Source organism: Misgurnus anguillicaudatus, chromosome 20 (assembly GCF_027580225.2).
Source record: "Misgurnus anguillicaudatus chromosome 20, ASM2758022v2, whole genome shotgun sequence".
NCBI classification, from domain to species: domain Eukaryota; kingdom Metazoa; phylum Chordata; class Actinopteri; order Cypriniformes; family Cobitidae; genus Misgurnus; species Misgurnus anguillicaudatus.
The window spans coordinates 27,633,959-27,646,040 of record NC_073356.2 but is presented as its reverse complement, the minus strand read 5'-3'; the positions used below and the strand labels follow the sequence as shown (position 1 = coordinate 27,646,040).

The 12,082-nt window shown below is 35.4% G+C and overlaps 1 protein-coding gene across 1 annotated transcript in view; it reads right to left on the bottom strand.

Moving 5' to 3' along the window:
* Positions 1-12,082, bottom strand: part of pkhd1l1.1 (PKHD1 like 1, tandem duplicate 1) — a 49,029-nt gene that overhangs the window by 33,846 nt on the left and 3,101 nt on the right. Inside the window, exons 12-28 of the mRNA XM_073858723.1 lie at positions 11,953-12,042; positions 11,221-11,486; positions 9,882-9,973; positions 9,592-9,751; positions 9,324-9,459; positions 9,040-9,183; positions 7,361-7,515; positions 7,167-7,274; positions 6,297-6,437; positions 6,059-6,183; positions 5,788-5,951; positions 5,533-5,699; positions 4,587-4,722; positions 4,242-4,396; positions 3,083-3,205; positions 276-381; positions 72-179 (exon numbers count right to left, since the gene is read on the bottom strand). Of these exons, the coding sequence (XP_073714824.1) occupies positions 72-179; positions 276-381; positions 3,083-3,205; positions 4,242-4,396; positions 4,587-4,722; positions 5,533-5,699; positions 5,788-5,951; positions 6,059-6,183; positions 6,297-6,437; positions 7,167-7,274; positions 7,361-7,515; positions 9,040-9,183; positions 9,324-9,459; positions 9,592-9,751; positions 9,882-9,973; positions 11,221-11,486; positions 11,953-12,042 (2,376 nt within the window). The remainder of the gene's footprint in view (positions 1-71; positions 180-275; positions 382-3,082; positions 3,206-4,241; positions 4,397-4,586; positions 4,723-5,532; positions 5,700-5,787; positions 5,952-6,058; positions 6,184-6,296; positions 6,438-7,166; positions 7,275-7,360; positions 7,516-9,039; positions 9,184-9,323; positions 9,460-9,591; positions 9,752-9,881; positions 9,974-11,220; positions 11,487-11,952; positions 12,043-12,082) is intronic.

Genomic DNA, 12,082 nt, shown 5'->3' with positions numbered 1-12,082 from the left:
ACTTGCATTTTATGAATCAAGTCTTTTAGAAAATTCTTATATTTAGGTAAAATTACTGGGCTTTGACTTACTGGTGACCTCTTGGACAGAGCATTCCACATCACCAGTCTTTACAGTGACGTTGCCACCATCAAATCCAGATCCAGTTATGTTAAGAAGAGTTGCCAAACCACTGGAACCTGAAATAGAAGTCGTACCAATAACACAAATCAATAAAAACATAAACATGCAGATATCAGCTTGTACTGTATATGCAATTTAATTATTTACTGCACCTTCTGTAGGAGAAATTCCTGTCACTGTTGGTGTCTTAGATTCACTCCAGGTGAAACTACAGTTACCAGAACACCATGATGGGATGCCGTTGATAAAAACCTCCACCTTTTAAAAAACATGCATATTTATATGTTGATATATGCACTGTAAAAAATTTGCTGTAATTATGCAGCTGGTTGCCAGTAACTTACTGTAGAAGATAATGACTGAAAATGTTTCATGTTCATTTAACTTAAAACAAACTGTTGCCAGTAAATAACATAAATGTAAAATCTACAGTAAGTTACTGGCAGCTAGTTGCCAGTAATACCCAGTAATACTGTAATTTCTACAGAAATTTTTTACAGTGTGGTGCCATTAGATAGGCTTAAAATAGATGATTAAAATTTACAAAATAAAAGATGTTCTCAACTAGCTATACTATCCCTCATTTTTCACTATCTCTCGTGTTCACTATTCTTTCAACACATTTTTTGGAAATGACCCAAAAGGTGAGAACCACTGTCCTAAAGTGTGTTAAAGGGAATGTTTACACAAAAATAAACACTCTGGTATTTAACTGCCCATGATTTTTGGAAAAGGCATGGTTTCTGTCATTCATGAGTTATGTATAGTCAATTATACAACGAATGCTTTATATTTTTTTCTGTAAAACGCACACCTGACCTGTCAAATGTCTTAAAATAACCATCAAAACAATGTCTTATAAGCGGAATAATTGACTCCGGTCCTTTGAATTATTAGAAAATAATGCACACCCACGGTGTAATGGCATTACCACATTGGGTGTGCATTATTTCGAATAATTCAACGGCCTGCCGTCAATTACAATATTCCTTAAATGTTTAATCTTTTATTTTGTATGCAATAAAATTAAATAATGACAAGTTAGATTTTCAATAGTTTCAGTTTTCCATATAGATATAGTATAACTTTGGAAGATTTTGGCACACTTTGCAGACTACTTTTCATGCTTGACAGCCTGTGGTGTTAGTATATTTTATAATAGACAATATATGAAGAGTTTCGTTGCAAAACGAGATAACTCCGTTTTTTTTTTTTAGAAATCTAGTTTTTTGGTTGTGCATTCCAATTAATATCAATTCAACTGCAGTTGGTTTGTTTTGATTTAAACCTTTATATACAGCTTAGTAGCACCATAAAACAAAATAATAACATGATAACATAATAATAAACATGTTTTGACAAAAATGTTAAAAACGGATTTATCTCGTTTTGCAACGAAACTCTTTATATAGTAAAAACTGTATTATAAAACGGCCAGTTCTGGTTCTTCATTCTGATTGGTTGAAACGCGTTCTCAGCTGTGATAAAACTCACCGGTAAACCCACGGCTCAAACCGTATTAAATAGCTTGTATCACTGCGCCACTGTTGTTGTGTACTGTAGAAAATAACTGTCAAAATGTCGGATTTTGTTGTCAATTTTGATTTATTGGGTGGGCTAATTATATTATATTGTATTAATTATAATCCTCAACAATTGAACAATTAATGGCGATATCCAGATAAGTGTCAATAAATATTGTTGCGTTTTCTTGTTGATTATGCTTCCGTGAGGAGTAGTTGTACCGTATATTATCCACTGGGTGGCGATCTTACACAACAACATAAACACTGATGCTTTCACTCAACACTTTAAAACTCAAGTGTATTTTTTGATCAGCGATCTGAATCGGATCTCTAACAAAAGTCATTCACAGAAATGGAATTATCCCAACATTTTGCTCAAAATTTGAGAGGATAAAAGAACAATTGAAGGTAGGCTGAAACGTTTTTATTTTGATGTTTGAAAGCAGAGGGTCTGTTCTTTCATTTGATATATTGTATGTTTATATATCTAAAGAAGAACATTTTTCTGGAAGGCATTAATGTTTAACTAAAGCTGGGTGGCAACTCTTTTAAAAAACGCTGGCAGGGAAAGTGTTAAGCATGCTTCCAAGCATATTTGATCCACACGTCAACAGTTGCACGGTATAAATGTTAATGTATAAATTAGATGAATGTTAATTTATGAAAATAAACACCACAGTCTTAATGAATCATATTTTCATTGTGTCTTTGCTCCGTCTGTTTTGCTTGGGAACCGCTCTGTTGCAGACACACTTGAGTCTGAGGAACTACTTTGTTTGGCGGAAGACTAATATCTGTACTAATATAATTACAACTTATTTGCTGTGTTTTATTATATGAAATCCTGCTATACATAATTTGAAGCAACCGTTTTATAAACGCAATAAGCCCCGCGAAGCAGTGGGCTACCAGTGCACTCCACAACGGCCAAGGGGGTCCCAGGCACTCCGCTTCGCGTCGTGCCTAACAACGCCCCTTAGCCGTTATAAAATGCACCGGCAACCCACTGCTTCTTGGGGCTTATTGCTTTAATTTAGATTTGGAACATACTTTCGAGTACCTGATGACACTGTGTTTATTTTCAAGTGAACTGTTCCATTAACTGGGACAGTCACGTACTGTACAACCAAATGCCTTAGTGCACACCTGTCCGTAACACAACTAAACCTCTTCATGCTTCACTTAAGCCATAATCCTCCAGACATGCAAAATACCCACAACATTGAGTACTCAGACAAGAGTTAAACAACCTATTTTCAACTGGCCTTTCAGCTAGCACAATATGTAACACTATTGAAAAATGCACGCTGCAGGGCATTGGGTGACAAGGAAAAGGCTTTCAAAGTTTAAACGAGTTGCCACACCTTTAGAGGTCCAATGCACAATGAACAAACAAGTATTGTGATAAAATCTGTGATGTGTAAGGCATGCACCTGTGGTTTAGTTGTTGGGATGCGCAGAAAGTCTCCCATAATTCTCTGTTTGAAGAGTCCTCCTCGCTCAACCTCACGAGAGGTCACAGAAGGGTTCACGCCGATCACAGCAGATGAATTAATCTGGATAACATATTAAATATTAATTTAGCCAACTGTAAACAACAGTGTATAACTATTTACGTCACTTACACTAGCAGTGCACTAATGTTTAGTAATATCTGCAATAGCAATAAAAAACTGGAAATTTTGTCTTATTTATTACCCACAACTTAGTGAATCTTTATGCACTAACATACAAACCTTTACACAGGTTCTCAGTCCTTTAAAAAATGCTTTTTTTATGATTGTTGCGGGCAAAAATTCTTGATCTTGTATCATGTCTTCCCATGGCAACAGGGGACATGGCTGCGCTCATGTGAAGTAAATGCAACATTTTCCAACTTTCTGTTAAGATATATGTGACTTTTTGCTATGAAAATGCGGGGATTATGAAGCACCAAAAAGCATCATAAAAATAGCCTATTTAACTCATAAACATGAAAAGGAATATTACTGAAAATTACTGTGCATATAAAATAGAATAAAACAGCATAGAGTAAAAAAATGTCAAAAATGATGTGTTTTAGCTGAACTGTTTCTTTAATAGGCTACACTATCAGTTATTCTAGAAATTTAAGATATAATATATTTTCTTTTAATAACATTTTAGCTATTTTATCCAAAGTTGAATAAACTTGAAAATTTGAAAAAGTGCAACAAGGTTTTTTTTACAGTGTAAAATTTAAAATGAAACAAGTGTCAAATAATAAATAATTATAATTTTCTCATTGCTGTCTAGCGGAAACAACTGAGATATTTAAAAGATCTCATCTGTGATATGTGACCCGTCTGTGAAATCTCAATCTAATAATGAGATTAGGAGCATCAAAGTTTGAATTCCATCATTGATTTCACATTGATTTAAATATTAAAGATATTAAAAAACTGATATAGATTTTTCTTTACATTATGATGATTTTAATGTAGAAAACAAAAAATCACAAAAAAATTGCTTGGTTTTCACAGACTGGTTCACATATTTCTACAGGTGGTTTAAAACTGACAGATCTGATGGTGTTCATTCTGCTTTGGTGTTTAGCGGTGCATTGCATCTTGCCTCTAACAGTGGCTGATTTCCAGGGACGGTGAGCCATCGGATGTCCCATCTGTAACCTCTGCAATCTCCAGATCTCTGCACGTCTAGCTGGCCAAGTTCTGGAATCCCCTGTAGGGCAAACTGAAGGTCAGCAGCACTGATGTCTACGGGCAGGCCTAAGGTACGCACACCACACATAAAATATGAAAAACCAGTTAAACCACTGAAGATTGTAGATTATATGAAGAGGAAAATCCAGTTCATCACCACTATTAAATTTTAGGACCAAAACATCAAAGCAACAGTTTCTGACATCAAATAAATTCTAGTGTGATGGGAAACCAGTACTGTAGTTAGAATGTTTACCAGTAACATGTTGACCAAAGGCTGCAATGTCAAAGGTTCCAGTAAGAGGGGGGCTGGCTTTCTGAGGACGGGTAATGGTGACTGTTGCATTCTCCTGGCGTTGAATCAATAGATCATCTGTGCTGTTTTGCATTTTCTATATGACAAAATTGAAGACTGAATGATGTAGTTTTAATGTGAAACAATATGTTGTAATGATACGCAATTAAGGTTCCAAAATTATCTGCAGCATGCACAAATGCACACCCTAAGTAAGTCAAGTTTCTCTGTCAATTTTTGTTTTTCAAAAAACAATCCTGTCAAAGCAAGAAGTTCTAACAATAATCCTATCCATATTTAACCATTAAACTTAAGTGATGTACAAGACCCCCAGTCCCAATTTTAATCCTAGCACTTAACCAATCCCTAAAATCTGTCTGGCTGTCAGGAATGTTGTCAACAAAGATGTTGACTCAAGACTTCTTGCCTAACTGTTTTAAAGTATTCATGATGACTTGTGAAAAATCGATGTTTCATCGCTATGCTGTTTTATCGTTTAAAGGGGACATATCATGAAAATCTGACTTTTTTGTTTAAGTGCTATAATTGGATCCCCAGTGACTTAGTTTTGGTAAACCATTCTCTGCAAGCATGTGAACAAATAGGTAATTGAAATTTGGCTCCCCCTGTGATGTCAAAAGGGGATAATACCACCCCTTAATCTGCACTATCCAACCACAGCACTGCCACTCATTCGCATTTTAGAGGACATACCCAAAACGGCACATGTTGCTCACACCTACAAAGGGGCAAATTTTACCATGTTATAATAAATTATCTATGGGGTATTTTGAGCTAGAACTTCACATACATACTTTGGGGACACCAAAGATTTATTTTACAATTTAAAAAAGTCCCTCTTTAATTTTGACAGAATATTTTTTACCTAACTAATCGGTTAACTCACCTGTAGAAAGCCAATTTCAATCAACGGTATACCAAAGGCACAGTTGTATGGTGATGCTGTGATCTCATAACTGATTTGTGAAGTGTTTGCTTGTTTCTTCACAGCAAAGCTTGAGAAGAAATATCCTAAGCGGGCGAGAGCAGGTGGCCTTCTCCTCTGCATTATAACTGAGAACAAAGACATGAGACAGAATTATAGTCTAACAAACTTGATAATGGTCATTTTTGGCAACAAATAAGTCACTGTTTAAAGTACCATTAGGATCTAAAGCAGTCGCTGCTCGTCCAATGTGAACAGTGTCTACGTAGTAAACAGAGTTAGCGCTCTCTCCATACAAACTCAGCTGGAAGAGTCTGTAGTTGGAACCTGTGTATCTTTGCTGAATGGCATCCAGGAGATCAACACACTTGTATTTCCACCTGATGTACAAAAAATTGTATACAGACTTGACTGTGGGATCTTTCAGTAGGCAACAAATCTTAATACATGATGCAAGATGACATTGTGTTTAGATAAATAAACATACTCATCCGTTGAGTCAAACTGCACAGTGAGTTGTATGCTTATGTTCTGGTAAACACCTGCACTGGTCTGGTAACTGAAAAACACTCCAAGTGCATTCACCAGACTGCCTTTGTAGGCTGTGCAGAACTACAACAAACAATTTTGAAAAAAGAACAGATCAATTTCAATCTTTGAGGATTTCATTACCATTCTGAGGAATATTGATTCATTGAGAATATAAGATGTTTGGTGATACTTACGGTGTTGTACGTCTGTAGTGGTATTGGGTTGTATGATGCTCCAGATGCTGTATAGTCACTGTAGTCAAATATAACCCCTGGGTTCCTTACAGACCAACGACCACAGAAAGCTTCAGAATCTGTGACCCGAACTCCTGAAAACTGGTAAACAGAGAGAAAGCTGTATGTGCTTTAGGTTCTCAAACTTTTTTGCCATGCGGCTCCCCTAGTGTACGATGTAAATATTAAGTTATACAATTTAGTGCTGTTTGGTTTATTTCTCTGATGTTTGATTACACTGAATTTATAATGAATTAATGTATTTTATAAAATGTCAACTGGGGCGCCTCTATCTCATGGCCCCCAGTTTGTGAACCACTGCTTTAGGCAAAGTAGCTGATTCTTGAATGGTTGCCAAATAAAGCACATTTCAATTTTTGTAACTTAAAGGCTCTCTAAGCGAATAATGTGCGACGTCACTTCCTATTGATGTTTGAACTGTTTTCAAACAAACGGAGCGTAGCTAACGCCTCCCCCTCCCTCTCCCGTCCGTGCTTTCATGAACGCGCCCAACCCCCACCCCCAAATCCTTCTTGTCGTTTATTGGCTGGAACACTTTGTTATGTTTTGTTGTGCTAGGTTTGGCCACTATGTTGATATTGCCGTTTGTCGAGCCTGAGCTGTCTACAGAGATCTCGGTTTTTTTACAGTTTGATCAGCAGACAGGCAGCAAGCAGATAGTGAGGAGATGTTTGCTGTATGTAACTAAAAATGTTTTATGGTCTAAAATGCGTCAATTCGCTTAGAGCGCCTTTAAAGCATTGTGCAACTTGTTACAATACAGACGATTACATTAGTTTGATCGTAATTATCAATGCAAGCTGTACTTACCGCTGTAACATTTTCATAATCTTTAAAAAATTTCACATTAGAGTTCTCAGTGGTTGGAATCTGTGGTGGACATGTGGCGTTGACCATCACATTGAGTGCAGATAGCACCTTTAATCACAAAGGGAACAAGACTGTATAAATACTTTATGGTTGACATTTTACCAGAAAGTACAAATACAAAAACAAATAAAAACCTCAGTCTCAGATGCATTGAAAGTCAAAGGAAGAGAAGGAGCTCCACCCCACATCAGTGTGAAACTCTCCAGACTGGCCTTCCCTTTAACTTCTTCAGTTATTGTGATGTTTACATCTGGCCCCATAGTCCAATACTGAAGATCCTCAAAGTCACCTGAGATTGAGACAATAACAATATTATAGAAGACAGTTGAGACCGTTTATTTGTATATTTCTTAAAAATTAGTGTTGGAATGCCTGTCACAACTCAGAGTAAAATATACATTTATTTTAATTAAGTAAATAGAAAATGTATTGTCATTTATCCGGGCCCGTATTAATAAAAATTCTTAGTGAAAAAGGCTTGCTTCAAGTGACAAAAATCTAAGAAAATTCTTAGAAATGTTGGCGTTTCCCCTTAAAATGAAAGAGGAGATCCTAGTAAAGATAAAAGTTATTTACTAAGTCTTAAGCCTTAAAAGAGCTCTTAAGGTCAAAAGTGTTATGTGTAGACAGGACTTTTATAAGTTTGTTTAGCAGAGGAGCAAATGACTAAAAGATGAATAGGGAGAACACAGTTATTAAGATGCTACAGATTAGATCGTGCATGGATTGTGTCTGTGACTGATATTATTAGAGACATGTTAAAGGGACACTACACTTTTTGGAAAAAATGCTCATTTTCCAGCTCCCCTAGTGTTAAACATTTGATTTTTAGCGTTTTGGAATCCTGAAGATATGGAACTATACTCTCATTCTGGCGTAATAATCAAGGACTTTGCTGCAGTAACATGGCTGTAGGAGGCCCAATGATATTGCGCAGCACCTGAAAATAGTCCCCTGCTATTGAAAGTAACCAAGGGAATTATTTCAGGCAGTGCGTAATATCAATACGCCTGCTGCAGTCATGTTACAGCAGCAAAGTCCTTGATTATTACACCAGAATGAGAGTATAGTTCCTAACCATATCGGCCTAGAAAATCGCAACTTTAATTTTTTCGTTGGTCTTAGTACACAATGTAACTACACAATGTGCTAAACAAACTTATAAAAGTCAACTTTTAATAGGAAAAATATCGAAACTCTTTGGTTATTTTTGAGCGCAATGCTAATGGTCTAATTAGATTCAATGGGTTATGCTAAGCTATGATAAAAATGATACCCCCAGACCCGAAGATCAGCTGAATGGATTCCAAAACGGTAAAAATTAAATATTTAACTCTAGGGGAGCTGAAAAATGAGCATATTTTCAAAAAAAAGTGGAGTGTCCCTTTAACATCTACAAAACAGAACAGAAAGGCCATAGCACCAAAAATTTAAGTAATCACTACTTGAAGATATTTAATTGGGGAAAATGCAACTACATAAGTATCTCAGTGATGATTTGGGTCTTTCGCAACTTTTTCTCAGTTGATGATCAAAAAAACAACCTCTTATTGTGTTCAAAAAATGGCATTTATTAATATGGTGTGTTTCCCTGGAAATTGATGAAATGCACATCAAAATTATTGCAACTTCAGAAGACATTATGTAGAAAATAGTTTTAAAATTTATAAGCTAAAATAGGATCTCTCTGAGAGGATTCTTAGAAGCTTTAGGTATATGGGCATGGGTACAGATCATCTCAAAAGAATCATTCAGAAAAAGAATTGTAATGTTAATAAGATCACTCTTTGAATTGTAACACTTGTTAGTTTACCTCTATTGGAGTTGAATGTCACATTGTAAAGTGACTCTGTGTTTAGTTCCTGCTTTGTGACTGTAACATTGTCTGGTTTAATTGTCCACAAATCATTCAGAGCGTTCTGTAAGTCCAACGCTGATGCGCTGACTGGAATCGGCCCTGCAATATGTAAAACAATACCAGTAAACAACACAACAAACAAAAAGAACAATTGGGGAACAAAGTAGATACTTATTTATGATTCATCAAAAACATTTTTGCAATATTGTTTGTGTGTGAGGTACTGTACAGTAATGCACCTGTTTTTTTATCTCCATATGCCAGGAAGTAGTACGTGTTTCCACAGATGTTTAGAGAAAAGCAGTCACTAGTGATTCTCAATGTCTGCACCTCTTGGATGGCACTCATCGGTGTCCATCGCTCAAAACGAAGCACCTAAAAAAGCAGAGAATTAAAACACATTGGTTTCTGTCCTTCACAGTTTCTGCTGGTGCAGTCACATTATGTACCAACTTCATCCAAATAATCATTGTATTTTCCCCAATATTCTGCTGTATACCCATTTACCTGTTTCTCAGGAAAGACACCATAGTTGGCGTTTATCTGCTGTCTCTCATTAACAGCGTCTGGTGTCTGCTGAGCCACGAAAGGACTGATCTCTTTGAAAAAACCGACATCAACAGAAGATACCACAGTATATTCCTGGATTAAAACCTCAATGTAGTACCTGCAAGCACATTAAAACAGGAGAGCATTATTTTATAATCCAGGAAATCCAATGAAATATTGTAGGAAAAGAGAACAGCTTATCCAGAAGACGATTTTGGTTTGAATTTGATGGTAAAACATTTACTTACGGTTTTCCCTTCTCTAAGCGCATGACCGCTGACTTCTGGGTGCTGAATGTAAAGAAACTGTTTGTATAGTATGGTTGATATGCTATCTTGACCTGGAAAAAATATATTAAATTTAATTACATTTAAATTTTACATTACATTTGATTGCAAATCTATTACAAATTATGTGGCCTTGTGTGTGAAATCTAGTACACTGTAAAAAAAATCCATAGAAATTGCAGCTGAGTTGCCGGTAACTTACCGTAGATTTAAATTTATGTTGTTTACTGGCAACATTTTGTTCAAAGTTAAATGGACATTTAACATTAAAAAAATCTTTGTCTTTACAGAGTAAAACTAAAAAACAGCATCAAGCAAAACATTCTGGAAAACAAAATCTGAAGCAAAAAACAGAAAAAGGTTGATGATGATTTCTGGTTCCCAGAATGCTTTGCATGAGGCTGTTATTGTATCGTTTTATTCTGTAAAGATAAAGACTTGTTAATATTTAAAATTTATTTAACTTGGAACAAACTCTTGCCAGTAAATAACATAAATTTAAATCTACGGTAAATTACCGGCAACCCAGCTGCAATAACATTGTAATTTCTACGGAATTTTTTTACAGTGTACAGTTTCATAATGTACTGTAATTATGTGATTAGAAGCATCAAAGTAGTCTCAAAAGAAGTTCAGATTACTTAGTTACTCAGTTAGTAAATCACCAAAAAATTAACTTTAGCCAAGTTTTCACAGACTATGTCACAATTATCAAGTTATGATGACTAGCCTTAGGGAAAGTTATTTTTTAAAGTAATGCATTACAATATTAAGTTACTCCCAAGAAAGTAACTAATTGCGTTACTTAGTTACTTTTTATGGAAAGTAATGCTTACGTTACTTTTTAGTTACTTTTGCATTACTTTTTCTTGGCTGAGGCTTGGTCTATTTCAGGCCTTGGAGGTGTTTATTATGACTCAAAAGTTCTGCATTCAGAAATTCCATATTTCATCACAAAAATGTTGAGCTCTGGCCTGCCATCTCAGTTTCTAACTCAAAATGTTCCTACACAGGCGTGTATGCATAGAGTTCATAATCTGACTACGTTTAGTTTAATTCATCATTTTTTTATTTAATTAATTTAACTAAAAAAGTAACTTGCATTTTAATGTGTACATTTATAAAGTAATGCATTACTTTACTCGTTACTTCAGAAAAGTAATATTATTACGTAATGCAGATTACTTGTAATGCGTTACCCCCAACACTGATGATGACCATTGGCTTATACAGTAAGAACTTGCACTTATTATAATTTAAATTGTTAAATTATTTATTGATTTTGTTATCATTCACATACTTTATCCTGCGGACGTCCTGTCTTGCTGAAATACAGCATACATCGATCATCGGCTTTAATTCGAAAATAGTAATTGTCTGTCTCCATCGGAACAAAGAAACCACTCAATCGAGCCACAAAGTAATCCATTTCAAGAGGCCACACATAGGACAGGGAATCCACCCATTGTACAGAATAACCCGGCATGCTGGCATTATAAGCCAAAACGTCATCTAGGTTGCTGGGATTACTGTTATTCCACATCTCCATTTTTACTCCCCTGCTACCTGTAATTTTTAAAATATGTGTTTAAATGCATGTTCCATATATATATAGTTATTTCAAAAATATTATACATTCACAGTTTATTATGTGGTAAAATATTTTTATGTCCACTACCAAAATTCTGGTACTATAATTAAAAAATGTGGCTAACAAATAAAGAAAAGGTAAGTATGTGTTTCCAAATGTTAGACTTAAATTTAATGCCAAATTTAATGCAAAATCAACGCAAGGAACTAAATTGAATGGAGGAATTTAAAGAATTTAGGAATTCAAAGCAATTATTAAGACGGCTTCAACAAATATGTCATGGCCTTGTTTTATGAAATGTGTGATAGTATCAAGTTAGGGTTAGGCTGAGCTACTTGACAAAAAAGATGAAGATAACGTGACATTAAAAGACTGAAAAATTGATCAGATGTTCGCATGTGAAGTACAGCAATAGATGATAGAAGAGATTTGACTTCTCACCTGGAAACAGTGTCATGTTAGTGCTTTCATAACCAGGAGTGACGCAGACTATCTCCTCATCTGATACGCTCTGAATCTGACACTCCAGACCTACAGATAATAAAGCAAATAGTATGAATTTTTTTTAGCA